Genomic DNA, 18,546 nt, shown 5'->3' with positions numbered 1-18,546 from the left:
GACTCGCCCTCCTCCCCGGCGGACCTTCCGCTGTCCATCGTTCCGGGGGCTCCAGCCTCGCTCCGCGCCGGCCCCCGGGGCGGCCGCGCCTGCCTTTGTGCCCCGGCGGCGGCGGGGCCGCCCGGCCCGGCCCGGCGCCCCCCCACCCGCCCCGCCGCTCCCTCGGGCAGAGCCGGCGGCCGCCGAGGGCCGGGCGGTCGCCCCCGCCTCCCCGGCGGAGCCCTGCGGCGCATGCCTCCCGCTCCCCGGGGGCAGGGAAGGAAGCGCCGCCCGCCCCTGCACCAGCGCGGCGGGCAGCGGCGGAGCGGAGCGGTGGAGCCCGGCGGAGCGGCGGCGGAGCGGGGAGCCCGGGCTGGGCGCCGCCGCCACCACCACCACCTTCCCCCCAGCCCCTCTCGGCCTCCCCCGGCGGCGGCGGCAGGTGAGCGCCGGGGGGCGGGCGGGGCGGCGCGGCGGGACCCGCCGAGGCTGAGGCCGAGGCCCAGGTCCGGGCCCGGCGCGGCCGGCTGAGGGCGGCGGAAGGCGGGAAGGGGGAGCCATGGCGGCGCGGGCAGGGCCCGGCTGGCCGCGGGCGGCGGGCGGGGCGCCCCGCGGCGGTGGCCCTGTGTATGCCGCCTCCGGGCGGCCCCCCGGGTGGGTGTCCCCTCGTGTGTCCCCTCGCACAGCCCCTCTGTTGGTGTCCCCTCGTATGTCCCCCTGCACAGCCCCTCTGAGGGTGTCCCCTCGTATGTCTCCTCACGCAGCCCCTCTGAGGGTGTCCCATTCGGGTGTCCCCTCACAGTCCCTCTGTGGGTGTTACCTCATGTCTCCTCACACAGCCCCTCTGTGGCTGCCCCCCAGGATGGGTGTTCCCTCACAGCCCATTTTTGGGGGTGCCCCCCAGGTGGGTGTCCCTTTGTACCCCCTCACACCCTCTGTGCCCCTGGGTAGGTTGTCCCCTCGCACAGCCCCTGCGGGTGCCCCCCAGCGAGTGTCTCATCGCGTCCCCTCCCGCAGACCCTATGGATGCTCCCCTGTGGGTGTCCCCCCGTGTCCCCTCGCGCCCCCTGTGGGTGTCCCCTGGCTCATGTTCCCTCACGTCCCCTCTCAGACAGCTTCCAGGTGTCCGTGGGTGTCCCCTCATGCCCTCCGTGGGTGTCCCTAAAAGCCCGCAGCCCTGGGTGGGTGCCCTGGCCCGAAGCGGGGCTGGGACGGACACGTTCATCCCAGTCCCATGTAATTCTTGCAGTGCGACTGCGATCCCGGCACAGGGCGATGAAGGCAGCTGCCCCTTTCCTGGAAACTGTGGAAATAGGTTAATAGGAAATAAGTTGGGGCTTTTTTTTTAGTGAAGCTGGGAGCCTAAGTGTGTTAATTGCATTTCTTCAAGATAATTAGGTATTCTAATTCTTCCTTTTTGATCCTTAGCTGCTTATTACAAGGAAAAATATTTTTAATTTATGTTTGCCCTAGCGAGTGTGTTGTAGGCTGCTTTAGAAATTGTGTGTTGGTTTGCGTGTTTTCTGACAGCTTGGGTTGTGACCCGTGTCATGGCGGGCTGTGGTGGGATGCGTCCCTCGTTAGTTCATGACCGAATGCATGAGCCGTCGGGAGCACTGTGCTTTATTGGCGCGCGTAGAGCAGAAGTCAGTCTAAACTGTCTTCCTTTGACTAAAAGGTGGACGTTAAAACAGCCTGTGCTGGGTGGCTCCAGGTTCCACCCCAAGAGGGATGTTCTTGATTGCTACGCTTAAAACTTTAATTCTGCAGGAACAATATTTTGAAAGTAATTACGACTGAGGAAAAGAAAATCGGAAATGGACGTCCAGAGCTTGAGTTAAAATGTATTCTGCTAAGATGTTCTGCGGCAGAGAACTAGCAAAAGAAGCAGCAAAAGCATTATTAATGGTCTGTCCAGAGCTAACCACTCTGCAGACGTCATGTCAGGGTGACTCTGCCTTGGTCAGTAAGATATCAAGAATATTCTAGTCTGCTAACAAGGTGGCAATAAAACTGCTCCCTGAGCACAGGTCCCAGAATAATTTTGACAAAAGCATTTGTCATGTTAAATATAATGGTCTTCATTGGAGCACTGGGCGCTTTTTAAAAGCAATAAAGAATTTTCTTCCCTGGTTGTCTCTTATCTTATTCTCAGTAGCAAATGAATATACTTACAAGTTTTAAAGAGTTTAGAGTCATTAATTCTTTAAAATATTTATTGCCGCTGATTAATTTGAAACCAGAAGTAGTGAGTAATTGGCAAGGGCAAGGTCAGAGAGGATTCGGAGGCAGAAGCACGTCTCTGTAGGTCGGTAGAGTCCGGTGCCACGCCGCAGCCGAGGGTTTGCGTGGGAGACTGTGAACTGGGCTTGAAGAACCGCTCTGCTGCGGTAGCTTTTTATTGGGGTTGCTGTATGCCTTGTGTCAGCCAGGTACTGGTTTGATCCCACCAAATGGTCCTGCAGGTGAAACCTTCGGCCCTCATGGGACCACGTGGAAGTTGTGCACTCTTTGGCGTGCTATCTGGCATTTTCTGGGTGGCTTTGTTCCCTTTTCAGTGAATCAGGGCTTCACTGTGTTTGGGGTTTCAACTATAATACAAAGAATAGTTCACCACCTTCATCCTGCCTTTGCAAACTCCTAAAGATGTGTGTTTGCCAAGAGCTTTTACCCTGCAGCGAGGCCAGAATGATTGATGTCTCAGTGTTATTGCTGCATAGTATGTTTCAGGAAGAAATAAGCTTCCTTCTCTTTGAGCTGCCCCAAGTCCCTCAGTTGTGTGTGCTTAATGCCAAGCCAGAACTAGTAAAATCTGTCTTGGGCTAGGGTGTGAGTTCAGGCATCATGCTAACGCAGTTACTCTGCTCTTTGAATATGAGTTGGTTTGCCTTCCACCATCTGAGGTCGTGGGCACGCTTGCTTCACATCTGCCTGTTATACACCATGTGGACATAGCCAACGTTGGTTTTGTTGTAAAACTGAAAAGCTGAGCTATGCATGGCGGGAGTTCTTTAAAAAGGGCAGTTATGCCAAAGGAAACACGGGGAGCAGAATATTTTGCAGGGTTCTCCACTCCCACCAATTCTACTTCTTTATGAAAGATTCCCTTAAAATTGTTCTTTCCCTCTTGCCACAAAGTTAACTGTGAAAATATGAAGCCAATGTTAGTGCAGAAGGGGATCACGCATGCCTGTGCACTGAAGCACCATCAGAGTGATTCTTTGTGAGTCTTGACAATATGTGGTTATTTAGGAGCGTGCACAAAAGAGAGTGCAGGAAGAGTTTCGGAAGTGACAGTAATTACCCAGATTGGATTATGGCTGTGCCAGAAAATGCTGAAAACCACAAATGAGTGCTCTGTCTTACCCTTAATGGTAGTAGTGACTGATTTACCCGTTAAAGTGATGTTGAGGAGTCGCTCTTGTGATTATCTAGCACAGTAAGTCTGAGTGTTAGTAATTTACAATTTATGTCACCAGTATTATTACATGGAACTTTTGGAGGGTAGGTACATAATATAAAATATTTTTTCTCTTTCTTTATTGTAGGATGGAAGAGAGACCAGTCTGAAGAACTGTTCCGTTGTGGACTTTGCCGTTGTCTGCTAGAATGTTCCTTATGAATGCTTCTCCTTTGGTAGCTCTTCAGACAAAATGGGAGTCCTTTGGACCAGCAAGGAATTGTAGATATCCTGTTTGCTTCTCTGAATCTGAAGGGGACGTGACAAGAACCTCTGTAAGTGCAAAAGTTCAGATGATCATAAACAACCTGCAAAGTCAAGAGTCTCCCCTGGGTATGAACAATGAGTATGATTGTATTATGCAGAAGAAACAAAAGGGAGAAAAGGGCACTAGTAACAGAGTCACATCTAGCACCACGCTGCTGCGGAAGCGTCCGCAATATACCAAGTGCGGTTGCCCTGCTGATTCAGACGACGCTGAAGTGGAAGAGAGCGTGGGGTTTGGGACTCTCTTGCTCGATTCTGATAGCGACGATTCTGTTGACCGAGGTATAGAGGAAGCCATTCAAGAGTACTTGAAAGCAAAAAGCAAAAGTGACCAGTCCTTGCAGAGGAATGCAGAGTGTTCTGAGAACATAAGCAGAGACAAAAGGTTTAAGAGAGAATTCTCCCAGAACAAAATGGCTAGTAACCTTCTCCCTGTGAAATTTAAAGCTGAGATGCTCTCTGAAGAGTACCTGTCTGACCATCTTGGAATTGGTAAAAGGCTACAGCCTGCTTCCCCTCAGAGCATCAGTAGCGATGACTCTTTTGAACAGAGCATACAAGCTGAAATAGTGCAGTTCTTGAACGAGAAGAAGCAGCAAGAAATTAGTAAGTGCGTAATCGGGGAGGATAAAAAAGATTCCCATGTGAGATCTGTCCTCAAATGCAACAAAGAAACAACTAACAAAACAAACTGTGGTGCTATAAAGCAAGGTTGTAATGCGCTCCTCTTGAGACACCATCCCAAGCTACAAAAAACCAGCACACAGTCCAAGTGTTTGCAGTCCAAAATCCAAGAACAGCCTGGTGATTTCAGCCAAGTGAATCAAGCGTATCTAGAAATGGCCACTGCCAGCCAGCCCTGGTTAGCAGAGCAAAATGAAGAAAGTGGAGCTAATTACTGGGAGACAGGGGGAGTGCTTATCAACGAGACCGTGCATGCATCTGACTCAAGTAGCGATGATGGCATTGAAGAAGCCATTCAGCTTTATCAGCTGGAGAAAATCAGGAAAGAGGCAGGTCATGCAACAGACTGTGTCCCTTTGCAGAGGGAGCAATTTGATACGAAGGGTATGGCGGATATTTCTGCAAGCCTGACGATTAGCTCAACAAAAAGTGCCTCACCAGAAATCCATAAAAGCCCTATAAGCAACAAGAGAAAAGAAATTAATTCAAAGTCACCAGAATTAGAAAGCACCAGCAATGAATTTAACGAGCTGTTTAAACCAGTGAAAAAAGCCAGACATTTTGCACCTCCAGAAAACAAGATTGCTGCTTGTGAGCTCACGTTGCAGGCCTCTTGCAGAGCAGACACTTCTGCAGAACTGATGTGTGCGGAAGCTATCCTTGATATTTCCAAAACAATCATGCCATCCCAAATGGGAAGCGACGGCAAATCACTCGCTCCAGACTCCTTCTTTTCTCCCCAGCTTCTCTCATCCTCTCGTTGTGAAAGTGACAGCAGCCTTGTGGACAGCGATGATAGTATAGAGCAAGAAATCAGGGCTTTTTTGGCTCTGAAAGCACAGTCAGAAAGCCTTGGATCAAAGCCTCCCAGCCTGTCACACTCAATCCAGATGCCTTTGCCTTCTGATCAAAACAGCCTCACCGGTACCCTAGAGACTTCTCTTCCCAAAACACTGAAGCTATCGCTGAGTCGTAAAAGGAGGCTTAAAAGGGAAGGCAGAATAGCAAAACAAGGTGCATCAAAACCACCTGAACAGCTGGAGACAGGACTTTTTCAGCCAGGTAGCTATTCAAAATTCCCCGTGCTCCAAGAAGGGTGTGCCCTGAGCAGCCCCGCAGAACTTTGTGATGCTCAAAGGCTCAGTAGCAAAGAGACTAGGCAGCAGCAGCTGACATCTTCTGAATTATCCAGATCTGTTGGCAGATACGTGGCCTTGGACTCTGTAAACCCCTTCATGCAGGTTCAGAGTAGCACAAGAAAGTTTATGAAAAATACCATCCAAACTCAAGAGCGGGATGGTTCAGATGATGACAGCAGCTCTCTCGATAGTGATGAGGACCTTGATAGTGCTATCAAGGACCTTTTACGGTCTAAAAGAAAATTAAAGAAGAAGTCCAAGGACCAGAAATCTCAGTGCAAGAAGAGAGTCAGATTTAGCGAGACAGAAGCTCAGCTGCTAGATGAATTTAGTAGCCTCCAACAAAACGAGTGGAAATGTAAAAATCCCATGCTACTGAAAAGCTGCCTCTCAAAATCTAGGAAGTCTGTGAAAGAGAATGCAATCAGAAATCCTCCAGACAACATAAATGCCAAGCTTACCAATGAAAAACCAGAAAGCATGAAGAGCTTAGAGTTTAACTTACAGCTTAAAAAAGGATATAAACCTAAACCAGTTTCAAACCAGAATAACCTGCAGGTAGCTAAAAATAAAAAATGTACTTTCACAGCTGCGTCAGATGCTGATGACAGCAGTTCAGTGGACAGCGATGACAGCATTGAACAAGAAATTAGGAAGTTTTTGGCAGAAAAGGCTAAAGACTCTGCAAGCAGTTCAGAGATACAGAAAGACGATGCAACTCTGGACCTATTGAGAGTGACCAAACAAACTGCTAATAAAGGAAAAGCAAAGCAACAGCCGGTTGAAAGTGAGATTGACCTCATGCTGGGTCAGAGTAAAAAGGCTGAGGTATCTCAGCAAACTGATGAGTTGAAGAACTCTCAGAGAACAGAAGGGAAAAGTGCAATGTTACACGGCAGTGGGAAATCTGCTTCCTCTGCAGAGAATGTTAATCTTCATGCTACTGGTCAGCCAAAAGCTAAGCAAGGATTGGTGGGGGTTAAAGGTGTTGCTGGTGGTGAGTTACCTGGAAACACAACGGGTAGAAAGGATGTCCCTAATACAGTGCCCATGCAGAAAATGCTTCCACCTAAAAGCAGCAAAAATGAAGGTTGTAAAGTACAAAAAGTCATTAATGCGAAGTCTAGATCTAAAAGAAAAAACACGTTTCACCTAAAAATTTCGAGTAAATTTATTGCAGGTCTAAAATATGCTCGGGACAGGAAGAAATCCATGCTTCTGAACAAAAGGCAGAAAGCAGAGCGTTTGCTCGCCCAGAGCAGTGCGTTAGGAATGGAGGCAGCTTCCCGGGGTACAGACGTACTTAACCAGGGAAGAGGAGCCCCCTTGCCAGAAGGTGAATTTAGTGGGGAGAGTACGACAGCAATAAAAGAATCCAGTTCTCAGAAGCTCGCTGTGGAAGTGTCAAGTCCCCACGTAGTAGAAACCTGTGAAAGACTGGAGGCTGCTCCTTTGTATATCAAAGAGGAAGCAGAGGGCTGCAGAAAGGCTAATGCTTCAGGAGACCTGTCGGATTCATGCTCGAGCCTCCCCTTGCAGGAGCGGAGTGTGGCAGCAGTAAAAGCAGATAAGGTTTGCAGGGAGGCATCCAAAGCTGAGAGCACACAGATGTGGACTGAGGAAGGAGATATCCACAAAGGCAGCTGCACGAATTCAAATGTAGATCCTCCACACCCTGAACACAGTACGGCAGTGGTAAAAGCAGATAAAGTTAGCAGAGACACATCTCAGCAGAGTGTGCATGCGTGCAGTAAGGGAGAAGATAACCAGCAGGACAAGACGCCAGATCCAGGTTTAGGTTGCCCACTGCAGGAACTAAATGTGGCAGCGGATAAACCTAGTGGAGGAGCATGTACAAATAACAGTACGCAGATGTGCATTAAGAAAGAAAAAGTTATTTGCCAGGACAGTGACAGGCAGGAAGAAATTCAGGTATCCAGCTCCAATTTGGAAGGAAAAGTACCTGTCCTGCGGAATAGGGAAACTGCTTGTGAAGTGGACCAAGGGCAGGAAGTTTTAGACAAAACCTGTGCAAAATATACTGACCTACCTGCAGGGGACTGCCCAGATTCCCTCTTGAAAAAAAAGGTTTCAAATCTGTAAGTACACTTCTTTTTACAGTAACAGTCTTTTTAGAAAATAACTATCGTTGTAATTACCTTGATAAAACTTGAGACATGAAAGGAGAGACAGTGGGAGATGCTGATATCTGTATATCATATACACACTAATGTGAAAAATGCTTTTATTTAACAGGGATATCATGGATAAACTTAGATAGTTTTTGTAGATTTTGTAAATTATTAAAGTACTCTAAGGAAATATTTTTTATAATGATTTTTAGGGCTTGCATTACTACAGGGTGCTGTAGTGACTGTAGATAAGAGGATGCTGGCTAATCATGCTTTAAATTGAGGCCTCTAATCATATATCAGAAGGAAACCTGTTTGCGCGCAGAATATATTTGGCAATCTGTTAAGTGATCCTAGGAAAACACAACGCTAGGAAATAGCAACGCTGTGCTTTTGAAACAGATTATCTGACATCTGCTCGTATTCGAGCTGCCTTAGGACAATCCTGTGTAGTGGTTTTACACTGAGGTCTCAGTTCTCCCACCCCGAGGACTGTCAGGCAAGTTTGCTAAGCAGAACTCCAGCGAAGTCGGCACAGCTGTAGGTGTGGAGACCCATCTTGGAGACAGACGTGGGAATTCAGGTAGATAAAGCGGATCGGTCCGTCTGCACGCCCCGCGTAAAGCGATCTCAGCAGCTGCTGAAAGTACCTGTTGAATATCGGAAACCTCCCGCTCGCAGATGATGCAAAGCACAACTGGAGTTTGAGGAAAAGCGAAGGAGCGTGTCTGTTCAGACAACGTGGTTTCTCTGGATTTACCTACTGTTGAGCCTGCGAGGCTGAAACAACTCATTATTCTCAAGTCTACATTTGATGCCCTGCAGTTACCCAGAGATGGCTTTTGGTTTCCTGAAAGAACTTTCCTGAATTGAGTGCCCTTACTTTCCCTTTTCAAAAGTGGTTTCTAAAATGTTACATTTCTGTGAACTTTTATTTTCATTTACAATTTTTGTGCAATAGAACAAAGCTAGATTTGCTGTAGGAAGTCCCTAATGTAAACGCCAAGGATATTTTCAGCACTGTTCTTTCATACTGGTAGTGCTTTCTCTGCCTCCATTTCCAGCAGCCGGAATAAAGTGATTTTTCACAACTATCTTTTTATTTGTACTAACTTTAAATGGGGTTGAAGTAGCGAGTTTGTATCACAAAAAAGTGCCCCTGCACTGGTTTCACTGAAAAAAATCCAAAAGGTGTGAATTTAAGCTGTCGGCTGGTTCTTTCCTTTTCATTTGTGTGCAGTGAAGTCCTTCGAGTAGTTTGTTCTTACATCTTGTCCCTGTGAATTGATCCGATATTCTCTTTATCTAGTCTTCTACAGAACTTCTCTCAGCCAAACTACCACTCGGTATCAGTTTGTTTCTCAGTCACTTCAGCAGTCTTCCTGGAGGCTGGCTTTAATGTGGCAAAATGGAGCAAAAGCCGTCAAGAACAGATCCGGTATCGCGTAGTATTCCCTGGTATGATCGCATTTGCAGAATATTGGCAAAACTACAGTGTAGCATAGAGTAGAACAAGTAACTGTGGCATGTAGAGAAATGAACAACATCCTTTGTGTGTTTATACTGTCGTGCAGTTACATTTTAAACATGTTTATAGTGGTCACTTGGCATTTCTTACTGTCCAGCCACCTTTTTATAGTCCTTGGGTCGGTTGGTTTGTTTTAGAGATCCGTATGCTAGATCATCTCATTTTTGTGGTAGGATACCTTGGAAAAGTGGTTTTTACTTAGCTCATGTGCCTGCAGTCTGTCTACAAAGGCAGATATTTTTGTCTGCCTTGAGTCAGTTGCAGGATTTGGGCCTTTTGTTTGGAATAGGTAAATAAGCTGGTATTTTAAAATAGAAGTTTTCAGAGTACCTTGCTTTAAAAGGATTAAACTGTATACTTAATTTTAATAGAGATGGTGAAAGCACTATGTACTGTTTGTATAAAATAAGCTGAATGTTTCTCCTCAAAGTTTTCAGTAAATCCACATTAAGACTTAAAAGGTGTCTCGTGCCCCTGTCGATGTGTCTGTGTTCTCAATACTACTTGTGAACTGATTCACTTTCAGTTAAGATGCAATTCCGATTACCTTGTGCTTTAAATAAAACCTAATTTCAAACAGCACTTTTTTAAAATTGATAAACTTGATTTGTATATAGGAAATGGTGTACATTGATAAGTTTATAATGTTTAATAAATGGGGTTCTGACCATGGACCGTGAAACCAGAGTGCTGCTATGATTTGTGTCATTGTCCTCAGTGAGTGGTATTTTTGTGTTACCTTTTTTTTTCCCCTCTCCTGACTGTAGTCGGAAGAGGTAATTAGCTTGTGGCCGTCATGTTTGTGAGTAAAGGATGTCACCCTCCAAGGCGGTCACAGTGTTTGCGTTAGCCGAAGCTGGGAACAGCATCTCGTCTCATCTGCTGCACTTGCTTCTTGCCTCCTATTGTCTTCAGCCACCCGCTTTCAGAGACCATAATCCCCTGTGTGAGAATAGCACGTGGTTTCCTTGTGACTGAAACAGAATCCAGACCTTTAAAGATGCGTCCATTTAAGGGAACATTGTTCTTAATAACAAAAAATAAAGGAGAAGCTACAAAACGCATAGGCAAAAAAAGTTGCATGTATTCTGGGAGGTGAGAAGGGTGTTTGCAGTTTTAGCAAAACCCTAATAGCAGTTTTCTTTCCTGGTGTCTGTGGTCAAGAAGTGGAGTCTTTCCTTGTGCTTGCCCCTCTCTGTTAGTAGCACAAGGGTTAGCGAAAGGGGAGCCTTGCTTTTGAGGCAGAGCTCAGCAGGTGACATCTGTCATTCAGTCGGAACGCACACGGTGTACCTCTAAATGGCATCCTCTGTAGGACAGCTCCTGCAGCATCCAGGATTAGCACGTGGTCCCCGCTGCCCCACTGTCAAAACTGGCGGTAGTGAGTCGAGGAGCCCTTGGTGGCGCGGAGGTGGGATAAACAGGGTTTCTTGCTCACGGGTAACGTTGCGACAGCCAGCACTGAGGTTCCAGAAGGCGGGGAGACTCTGAGCTAGTCTCCAGGGTGGGAGGGAGGGAAGGAAGACTGCTGTTTATACTAAAACCATCCTGTCACCCTTGGTGTTTCTGTACCAAATGCTATGGGTATTGCTTTCTACCTCCAAGTCCTCCCAGTCATCTTTGACCTCGGCAAGTGATTTTTCCAGACTTTGTCCCATGAGCATTGCTGACTTGCCAAGGAGGAGCGAGCACCCACAGGGGACGTGGGTCAGCGGACAGCTCTGGGATTGGTGCTGCAGCCATCAGGGGTGTGCCATGGCTCCGCTGGCAGTGTCACCATGCTGGGTACAGTTCTCATCACTCGTTCAAAAAAGAGAAGTCTGGTGTCTTGGAGCAGTGAGAAATCACTCTTACATGTTACAGATGAAAGGTTGAACAGCTGAGGAGTAGAAAGATTATACTGAGTGAGAATGAATTCATGAACAAGAGTCCCACGCGTGTGGTACCACGTTTGGAACTGCAGTACAAATCTCTTGAGGCTGAATCTTGATAGATGTGGTACCAAAAGCATTTTTTTCTTCCTATTGATACTGATCATAACAGGCAGCCAACCGTAGAGTAGGCACAGACCGTACGTCCCCCCTGGCCCTTTTCAGCACGCCAGTGATAGCTCTGGTGAGTGCCTGGAAGCAGCTCCTTTCTCCATTATTTCATCCCACCTGAAGCATTAATTTGATCCTTTACTGCAGTAGATGCATTCATGGAACCATGAACTCAGGTTTACTCGAGCATGTAAAGAAGTTACGTTTTTCTTTCATAAGTGGTGGTTTATATTTTTAAAAAATGCACAATGATATTATTTTTTTTCGGAGCACAAAACTTTCTAATTTGGACATTAAGTTATTAAAGTACTCAGTATATTTTATTATGGCCACTGGTAAGTTAGAGCATCCTGACTGTAATACCAGAATTCTCAGATAAATCAGCGCTCGCTCGGGACTTTGAAAATAAGTATAATGTTTTATTTTTATCACAGTGACTATTTATCTGTGCTTCAGGAAGGGCAATCCTCAAGGATCCTCAGCAGACCACAAGGACTACCTTAATTTTTTATAAACAGTTCTTTGCTGCTATTTTAGGAACACGTGTTCTGCTGTGCAGCTGCTTTTTATACAAGGAAGGGACGCACCATCTCTGCCGCCATTTCTTTTATTAATGTATATGCTTTTAATTTTTCAAACCTTTAAGAACTGCTGTTTGACTTGGTTTGTCTTGGTGCAGCCTTTGATAATTTTGTCTGCAAATGTGAAAATCTTGCTTTCCAAATACAGATTAGAAAGTGTTTCGGGTAGATTCTCTGCAGTAAAATGTGACACTTTGAATTTGTACGGGTATTTCTTAAAAATTAAAAAAAAGCATATTGGGTCTCCCAGCACCTGAATAGACAGGTCAGTATTGCATAAGCCTGCTAAAATAGGGAAATGTGGGAAATTAAGCCCGAGGAAAAGATTCCTTTGACCTAAGTAACCTGAAACGAGGACACGGGACATTTCAGAGAAACAGAGTGTGCAGAAGAGATGGGGAGGAACTGCGGGCCTCTGTAGTCTTGAGCAAATCGTGTAGAGGCGTGTCTCCTGGGGCTGGCTGCAACCAAAGCTTGCGTGTTGCTCCCTTCTCCCTGGACCTCAGTGGACGTGAATTGGATAACCCTACCCCGAAGTATCTCGGGGTACAGTCTGTGTGAGGGTAATGGGAGGTATGCTGCATGCAAAACCGGTCAAAGGAACTGGGTTTGGTTCAGGAATAAAACAAAAAGGGAAGAAATTAAGGCAAGGAAGAAAATTAGTGGGTGTTTTTAGATCAAGTATAAAAACAGGTGGAAAATATGTGACAAAAGCCACTAATTTTATATTTTTAAGAAGCAGTCTTATCCCTAAATTATTCCGCCTGCAGAAAAATCTGTGGATAAGAATATATGTAAAATTGTCACAACTGTTTGTATTAATACAGTGCTTTATGTTATTTTTCATTTCAGGGGAAGAAAGGGAAGTTATGAGAAGCTCAAGGTATTGTCTAGAGTCTAATAGAAGAGTAGCAGTGAATGACAGAGGGTTGCTCATTTATTTTTGTATGTTGAATATTTTAAAGGTTAACTTTTCAGGCCCGTTACTGCTTAGTCTATTTATTTGTTCCAGCGTATTGGTGTGGTTTTAGCAAAGGTGAGTTTAGCCGGCTGTTCTGTTTGAGATAACCAAATGCCTTGGAGCGAACACTGGGATTGTTTGGCCGGCGTGGCCGAAATCCTGCTGGTGGGTCCAGGAGCATGTGGCTACGCTGGCGTTTGAGTGGTTAAAGAAAGCGCAGGTACAGGCCTGACACTGTTCAGCTGTGAACTTCAGGTTTTTGCTTAGTGATATTATAAACTGAACACCTCTACCGTGCAAGTGTGTTCAAATCTGTTGTCGTCCTGCTTCCTGCGCAGTTGATAAGACTATATAAAAATGACACAAATAGGGAATATTTCTAACAGAAGAATATAATTTGCAGTGGTACTTGGACATAGAATTACACTAATTTTTTTTTAGTGAACAGCTAGAATAGCACTATGCTCATTTTTAATGCAGACTATCAGTATGCTATACCTGTAAGGTAGGGCCCTTTCTCATCCGTAACAGGCAGACTAGTTTCTCTTCAAGACCATGTTTTAAGCCAGACATGCAAAGGTGTTCCTTTTAGTGCAGTTACTGTCTAAATGATGTGGTTTCACCAGCTGTGTAACTCCGGTTGTTACAATAAAACTTAAGAAAACATTCTCGGAGTGGTTGTCTTTATTTGAATAGTTTCTTAAAACATTGTACTTTTGAGAAGTAAGAAAGATGAACGTGCTCTCTACATGAAATCAAAAGGCTTAATGAATACCTCTGGGAAACGTGCGGTTTGGTTATTCATTAAATAGTACGGAAACAGTTTAAAAATCTTAATTTTTAATGATATGTGGTACATGAGCCAAGAGTTTAAAGGATCATTAGTGACAGAGAAAAGGTTAAGGGAATATCTATTTATGTCATGTATATTGTTCTAGTATTTATAACTATATGCTGCCTATAAATTAAGTAAAATGGTTCGTATGAGCTATTTAACTGACATTTAATCACATTAAATCCTTATAAATTAAGATATTACTCCTAATAACAGTCATTATGTAAATTAGTGGTTTTCATCTAGTACCAAAGTGGCCGTATATGGTTTTCCTAACAAATTATTGAACTCAGTTTTGATAACACAGATTTAAACTCCTTTTCCCCCAAAGCTAAATTTGTGACCTTAAATAGATAGGAGTCCTGTTAAAAACAAAAAACCCACCACAGTCTGGGCCGGGGCTGGTTATTTTTGGAAATGTCCTGCTACCTTTAACCTGCTAATTTTGTAGCTATTCATCACATTGTAACAGCAGGTCTCACATTACCGAGCTGAAAGGTTTGGTATTATTTTTTCCTGTGTTCAGAAGAAAAATGCTCATTAAACCCTGACTTAGGTGGTGAATAGCGTGCAGCATGTGCGTTAATCTGCTGCTGCTCAGTGTGCCGTATAAATTGTTTTCCTGACGGTCTATGCAGTTTTACTCTCCTCAGCGATAACAACTGCGAGATCCCAGGTCTGCGTGCAGGAGAGGTAACCTGAAGCCGAGTGCTCTAACAGGAGCGCGTGCTCCCAGCCCGATGGCGTGACTGTAACAGAAACCTGCCGTATTCTTGATGAAATAGCCTGTCACCCCCTTTAGCAGCTACACTGCAAGGGCGTAGGGCCTCCTGTCGTGCTTTCAGATGAGGCTTAGCAACAAGTTTAGGATAAGGTCAGTGCTGTTTGCTTGCTCGTGGGTTTTTGGGGGGGTTTCATTTTTTTTAATCTAGGCAGCCAGCAGTAAACTGAAGCGGCTTCCTATTGTCATTACTGCTGGCGATCTAACAGAACGACGGGCCGCTTGGGTTGTAGCTGGGATGGAAGTCGAGGTGGTTGTAGGCAGTGATGAAGTTGTCCGGGCCGGTGACGTGGCTCTTGTCCAGGGAGGTGTTGAGCCCGTTCTCCCTGTACATGCCGCACTGTGCCAGCGCATTCGAAAACGTGTGCGAGGTGACGTGGAAGGAGGTCTGCGAGAAGAAGAAGGGGAGGAAGGAGATGTCTTAAATGCCGCGGTCAGAAAAGTGGATCCATCACCCAGCGTGCTACGAGCCAATAGTCACACGCTCAGGAGAGACACTGCAAATTTATTTCAGGGTTGTGCAAGCCCAGGTGCTCGGTAGTTTTCCACGAATCAAGCACACCAAAGCCGCTACCTTATTATATTTATCCAAGTCCATACGTATTCTAGCTATCTAATCCATATTCATTCTAACCTACACAGGTTGTGTAATGGCATTAAGTCATTCTTCCTGGCTCCGCTTTAGATTCTTCCACGCGTGCCTTCCTCTCTACAGGGGTCTTTGGTGATCTTGATGGATGAGGTATCCTAACCCTTGTTACACAAGAATAACCTAAAGCTATTTTCTCCTATCAGCTCTCCTTCATTTTTCTTCTAAAAAAGAACGCTTGTCACAGATTAAATGAGTGAGCTGATGGCCAAGACATCCCGTCACTAGGCTTAGATTAAATTTCAACAATGCTTGATCACAAAGAAGGGAGTCTAGATTCCCGCTAACTAAACATATACGACACCCTTTTTTTTTCCAAGCGCGGGTTGTTCTCTTACAATGCCACCATCAGGACATGGTTTAGGAGCCCTGGGGGTGTTGGGGTGACGGTTGGACTCAATGATCTCAGAGGTCCTTTCCAACCTGAGTGATTCTATGATCAACAGCGCCGGCAACACGCAGGAGCTTGGATGCAATAAGGGCACTTTATCCTCACGCGCTCAGGGAGTTCATTGCCAAGGGATGTTGCAGAGGCCAGCGCTCACTCGGAAACCCCCGGCTACAGCCCGGGGGGTGCCTCCGGCCCCCCGCACCCCCACCTACCGGCACTTCGTGCACCGTGGGGGCTTTGCTGCCGTAGGCCTGGTTGGTGGTCCGGTACCGGGGGTGAGGCTCCGGCTCCCTGCGGGGGGGGGAGGAGAGCACAGGTGGAAGAGGGGGTGCCGGGGGGCTCCGCGGGGGCCGGGGCCGGGGGCCGCGCTCACCCGTAGCCGCGGAAACAGGCGGGCTGCTGGAACCGGCCGGGCAGGCCGGGGCTGGTGCGGTACCAGTCGCTGGTGCGGGGGCCGGGGCTGCCTCCCGCCGCCGCCGCGGGGCGGGACATGGGGGGGACGGGACCGGAGGGGGACCGGGAGGGAGCGGGGGCGGGGGGGGTGGGGGGGGACACCGGGCCGCGGGACCGCGCGTTGCCCGGCGACGTGACGCCGCGGGCGGGCAACGATCGCTCCGCGCACCGGGACCGGCCCCGCCCCGCCCCGCAGGAAGCGGAAGGCGCCGCTTGACCTTCCTCCTCCTCCTCCTCCTCCTCCTGCTCCTGCTCGCCCTGCGGCCGCCGGGCACGGAGCATGGCGGTGCCGCGGCTCCTGCGGGCAGGTGAGCGGGTCGTGCCGTGCCCACCGCACCGCACCGCACCGCACCCCGGCCTCCCCTGTGACCCCCCGTGTTTCTCTCCCCGCAGCAGCCCCGCGGCTCTACAGCAGCCTCCCGGCCCCGGCCCCGGCCCCGGCCTCGGCCCGGCCCCGCGGTGAGTCCTGCCGCGCACCGGCCCCTTCCCCCGGGAAAGGGGGGTCCCCCGAGCCGGCCCCCCGCACCCCTGGGGCCGGGCGGTGAGCGATGGCCTTGCTGCTGTCGCCGGGCCCTCGGTGCACCCAAGTGGCTGTGGGTGCATCAGGGCCCTTTGTCCCGACCCGGCTCATCCCCGGCAAACCCAGCAAGAGGGAGGAGTGATGTTTTTTTTTCCCCTTCTCTCAGCCGAGGATGACAAGCTGCTCTCCGAGCCTCTCAGCCACCCCGACTTCTTCAACGTGAAGGAGCTCTTCTCCCTGAAAGATCTTTTTGATGCCCGGGTGCACTTGGGGCACAAAAAGGGATGTCGGCATAGGTTAGTGACCCCGGTTCGTGATCCAGAGCTTGTCGACAATCGGGAGTGTTTCCCTAGACCACATCGGCCTTTGGGGGCTGTGCCGGGTCCGTGTGGGGCTGGAACTGCCCACACTGACCCACGGTTCTGCCTGGGCACGGTTACCGCTCAGCAGAAGTACAGGGACCCCGCTCCACGTGGGCACCAAGCGGGGTCTCAGACCTGCAGCCCCCCTGAGCCCAGCTGGGACAGGCGCTGTGTGTAAGGGCTCTCTGCAGAGAGCTCTGGTACCATCTGGGAGTTGGCGTGCGAGGAGGTTTCTGTGGGGCCACGCCACGTTCAGAAACGCTGCTCGATGCCTGTAGCTCCCCGTCCCCGCGTCCCCTTGTGTCACCCTGTCGTCCCTGCAGGTTCATGGAGCCCTACATCTTCGGCTGCCGCCTGGATCAGGACATCATCGACTTGGATCAGACGATGCAGCACCTCCAGCTGGCCCTCAACTTCACCGCCCACATCGCCTACCGCAAGGGCATCATCCTCTTCGTCAGCCGCAAGCGCCAGTTCTGCCACCTGGTCGAGCGCACGGCACAGGCGTGCGGGGAGTATGCCCACACCCGCTACTGGCAGGGCGGCCTGCTCACCAACGCCCACATCCAGTTCGGGTCCGGCGTCCGCCTGCCCGACCTCCTCATCTTCCTCAGCAGCCTCAACAACGTCTTTGAGCCCCACGTGGCCATCCGGGATGCTGCCAAGATGAACATCCCCACGGTGGGGGTGGTGGACACAAACTGCAATCCCTGCTTGATCACCTACCCCATTCCCGGGAACGACGACAGCCCCACCGCCATGGAGCTCTACTGCAAGCTCTTCAGGATGACCATCATCCGCGCCAAGGACAAGAGGCGGCAGAGTGATGTCTTCAGCGAGCTGCGGAGCAAAGAGGAGGGCAATTAGAGCCCTAGGGATAGGCTCGGCCGTGCCTGGCAGCTTGGTGACGGGCGTCCCGCTCCGCTCCCATGGGCGCTGCAGGACTGATCCCGCACCCAGGGCGCCGGCTTTCGGCAGAGCTGGGCTGGTTGTGGAAGGGACGCGGCAGCTCTGCTGCTGCGCAGAGATCCCGTGGCGGTCACAGCTGCTCTGGGTCTCTAGCTCAAGATAAAATTGCCCAGAGCGACGCAAGGGAAAATGTGGCCAGGCCCAGCTCCTGTGCTTGTCGCAAGGTGCTTCTGTCCTGTGGCGTTCCCCATCCTGAGCTTGTGATCTCGCCCGAAACCACTAGTATCTCACGCCTCTTCCTGATGTGACAAATAAAGGGCACTGTGATCCTCTGTCTTTCTTTCCTTGTGAGGATACGGGGAAGTCTCTGGCAAACGTTTATGGTCACGGAATGGGGTGGGAAGAGTGTTCCCAGCCCAGGGACCCGCAGGGTGTTGCAGGCTGGGAGCAGGAGGGGTGCGAGTGTGGCTGGAGCGTCACAGGGTTGGCAGCTCCCCACTTTGTCCCAGGGTCCACCCTCTGCCACCGCCGCGGTGACTGGGGGACTCTGGGGTGCATCTGAGGAAAGGGAAATACAATTCCTAACGTGCCTTGTGTCTCTGTGAGAGGGGCTTAGGGCAGTCCTGCAGCCTTGGGGTTCAGGCCCAGTGTAGGGAGGGAGTGTGGGCCAGAGATCCCCATCCCTGGGGTCCCTGTCCTTGAGGTCCCCGGCCCCGTCGTCACTGTCCCTGGGGACCCCGTCCTTGGGGTCCCCGACCCTGAGGTCCCCATTCCTGGGGTCCCCGGCCCTGGGGTCGCCGTCTCTGGCCCCGGCCGCTCCTGCTCTGCGTCCTCCCGCCCGGCAGGGGGAGCCCGCGGGAAGCGAAGGCGCTG

At 49.3% G+C, this 18,546-nt stretch overlaps 3 protein-coding genes across 3 annotated transcripts; 2 read left to right on the top strand and 1 right to left on the bottom strand.

Moving 5' to 3' along the window:
* The first annotated feature begins 257 nt into the window (after nt 1-257).
* PPP1R26 (protein phosphatase 1 regulatory subunit 26) lies at nt 258-13,408 on the top strand. The gene is made up of 3 exons (XM_064469030.1): nt 258-421; nt 3,528-7,628; nt 12,665-13,408. The coding sequence occupies exons 2-3, from the start codon at nt 3,589-3,591 to the stop codon at nt 12,711-12,713; spliced, it is 4,089 nt and encodes a 1,362-aa protein (XP_064325100.1). The 5' UTR covers nt 258-421; nt 3,528-3,588; the 3' UTR covers nt 12,714-13,408.
* Nucleotides 13,409-13,439: 31 nt separating this feature from the next.
* On the bottom strand, nt 13,440-15,934 carry PIERCE1 (piercer of microtubule wall 1). Its single transcript, XM_064469033.1, has 3 exons — nt 15,803-15,934; nt 15,642-15,720; nt 13,440-14,777 (listed from the first exon to the last, which is right to left on the bottom strand). Exons 1-3 carry the CDS (start codon nt 15,919-15,921, stop codon nt 14,592-14,594), a joined length of 384 nt encoding a protein of 127 aa, XP_064325103.1. The 5' UTR covers nt 15,922-15,934; the 3' UTR covers nt 13,440-14,591.
* A 115-nt stretch (nt 15,935-16,049) lies between these two features.
* MRPS2 (mitochondrial ribosomal protein S2) lies at nt 16,050-18,005 on the top strand. Its single transcript, XM_064469032.1, has 4 exons — nt 16,050-16,190; nt 16,276-16,341; nt 16,569-16,698; nt 17,088-18,005. Exons 1-4 carry the CDS (start codon nt 16,163-16,165, stop codon nt 17,629-17,631), a joined length of 768 nt encoding a protein of 255 aa, XP_064325102.1. The 5' UTR covers nt 16,050-16,162; the 3' UTR covers nt 17,632-18,005.
* The last annotated feature ends 541 nt before the right edge of the window (nt 18,006-18,546 follow it).

This window comes from Phalacrocorax carbo, chromosome 18 (assembly GCF_963921805.1).
Source record: "Phalacrocorax carbo chromosome 18, bPhaCar2.1, whole genome shotgun sequence".
In the NCBI taxonomy this organism is placed as follows: Eukaryota; Metazoa; Chordata; class Aves; order Suliformes; family Phalacrocoracidae; genus Phalacrocorax; species Phalacrocorax carbo.
The sequence above is the reverse complement of the archived record's forward strand: the minus strand, read 5'-3'. Positions and strand labels throughout refer to the sequence as shown.

Coding starts and splice junctions, on each gene's coding strand:
- MRPS2 (XM_064469032.1), top strand. CDS start 16,163: ATGGCGGTGCCGCGGCTCCTGCGGGCAG. Junction 16,342..16,568: donor GGCCTCGGCCCGGCCCCGCG/GTGAGTCCTGCC, acceptor CCCTTCTCTCAG/CCGAGGATGACAAGCTGCTC. Junction 16,699..17,087: donor AAAAAGGGATGTCGGCATAG/GTTAGTGACCCC, acceptor TCGTCCCTGCAG/GTTCATGGAGCCCTACATCT.
- PPP1R26 (XM_064469030.1), top strand. CDS start 3,589: ATGTTCCTTATGAATGCTTCTCCTTTGGTAGCTCTTCAGACAAAATGG. Junction 7,629..12,664: donor AAAAAAAAGGTTTCAAATCT/GTAAGTACACTT, acceptor TTTTCATTTCAG/GGGAAGAAAGGGAAGTTATG.
- PIERCE1 (XM_064469033.1), bottom strand. CDS start 15,921: ATGTCCCGCCCCGCGGCGGCGGCGGGAGGCAGCCCCGGCCCCCGCACC. Junction 15,721..15,802: donor GCCTGTTTCCGCGGCTACGG/GTGAGCGCGGCC, acceptor CCCCCCCCGCAG/GGAGCCGGAGCCTCACCCCC. Junction 14,778..15,641: donor CCACGGTGCACGAAGTGCCG/GTAGGTGGGGGT, acceptor TTCTTCTCGCAG/ACCTCCTTCCACGTCACCTC.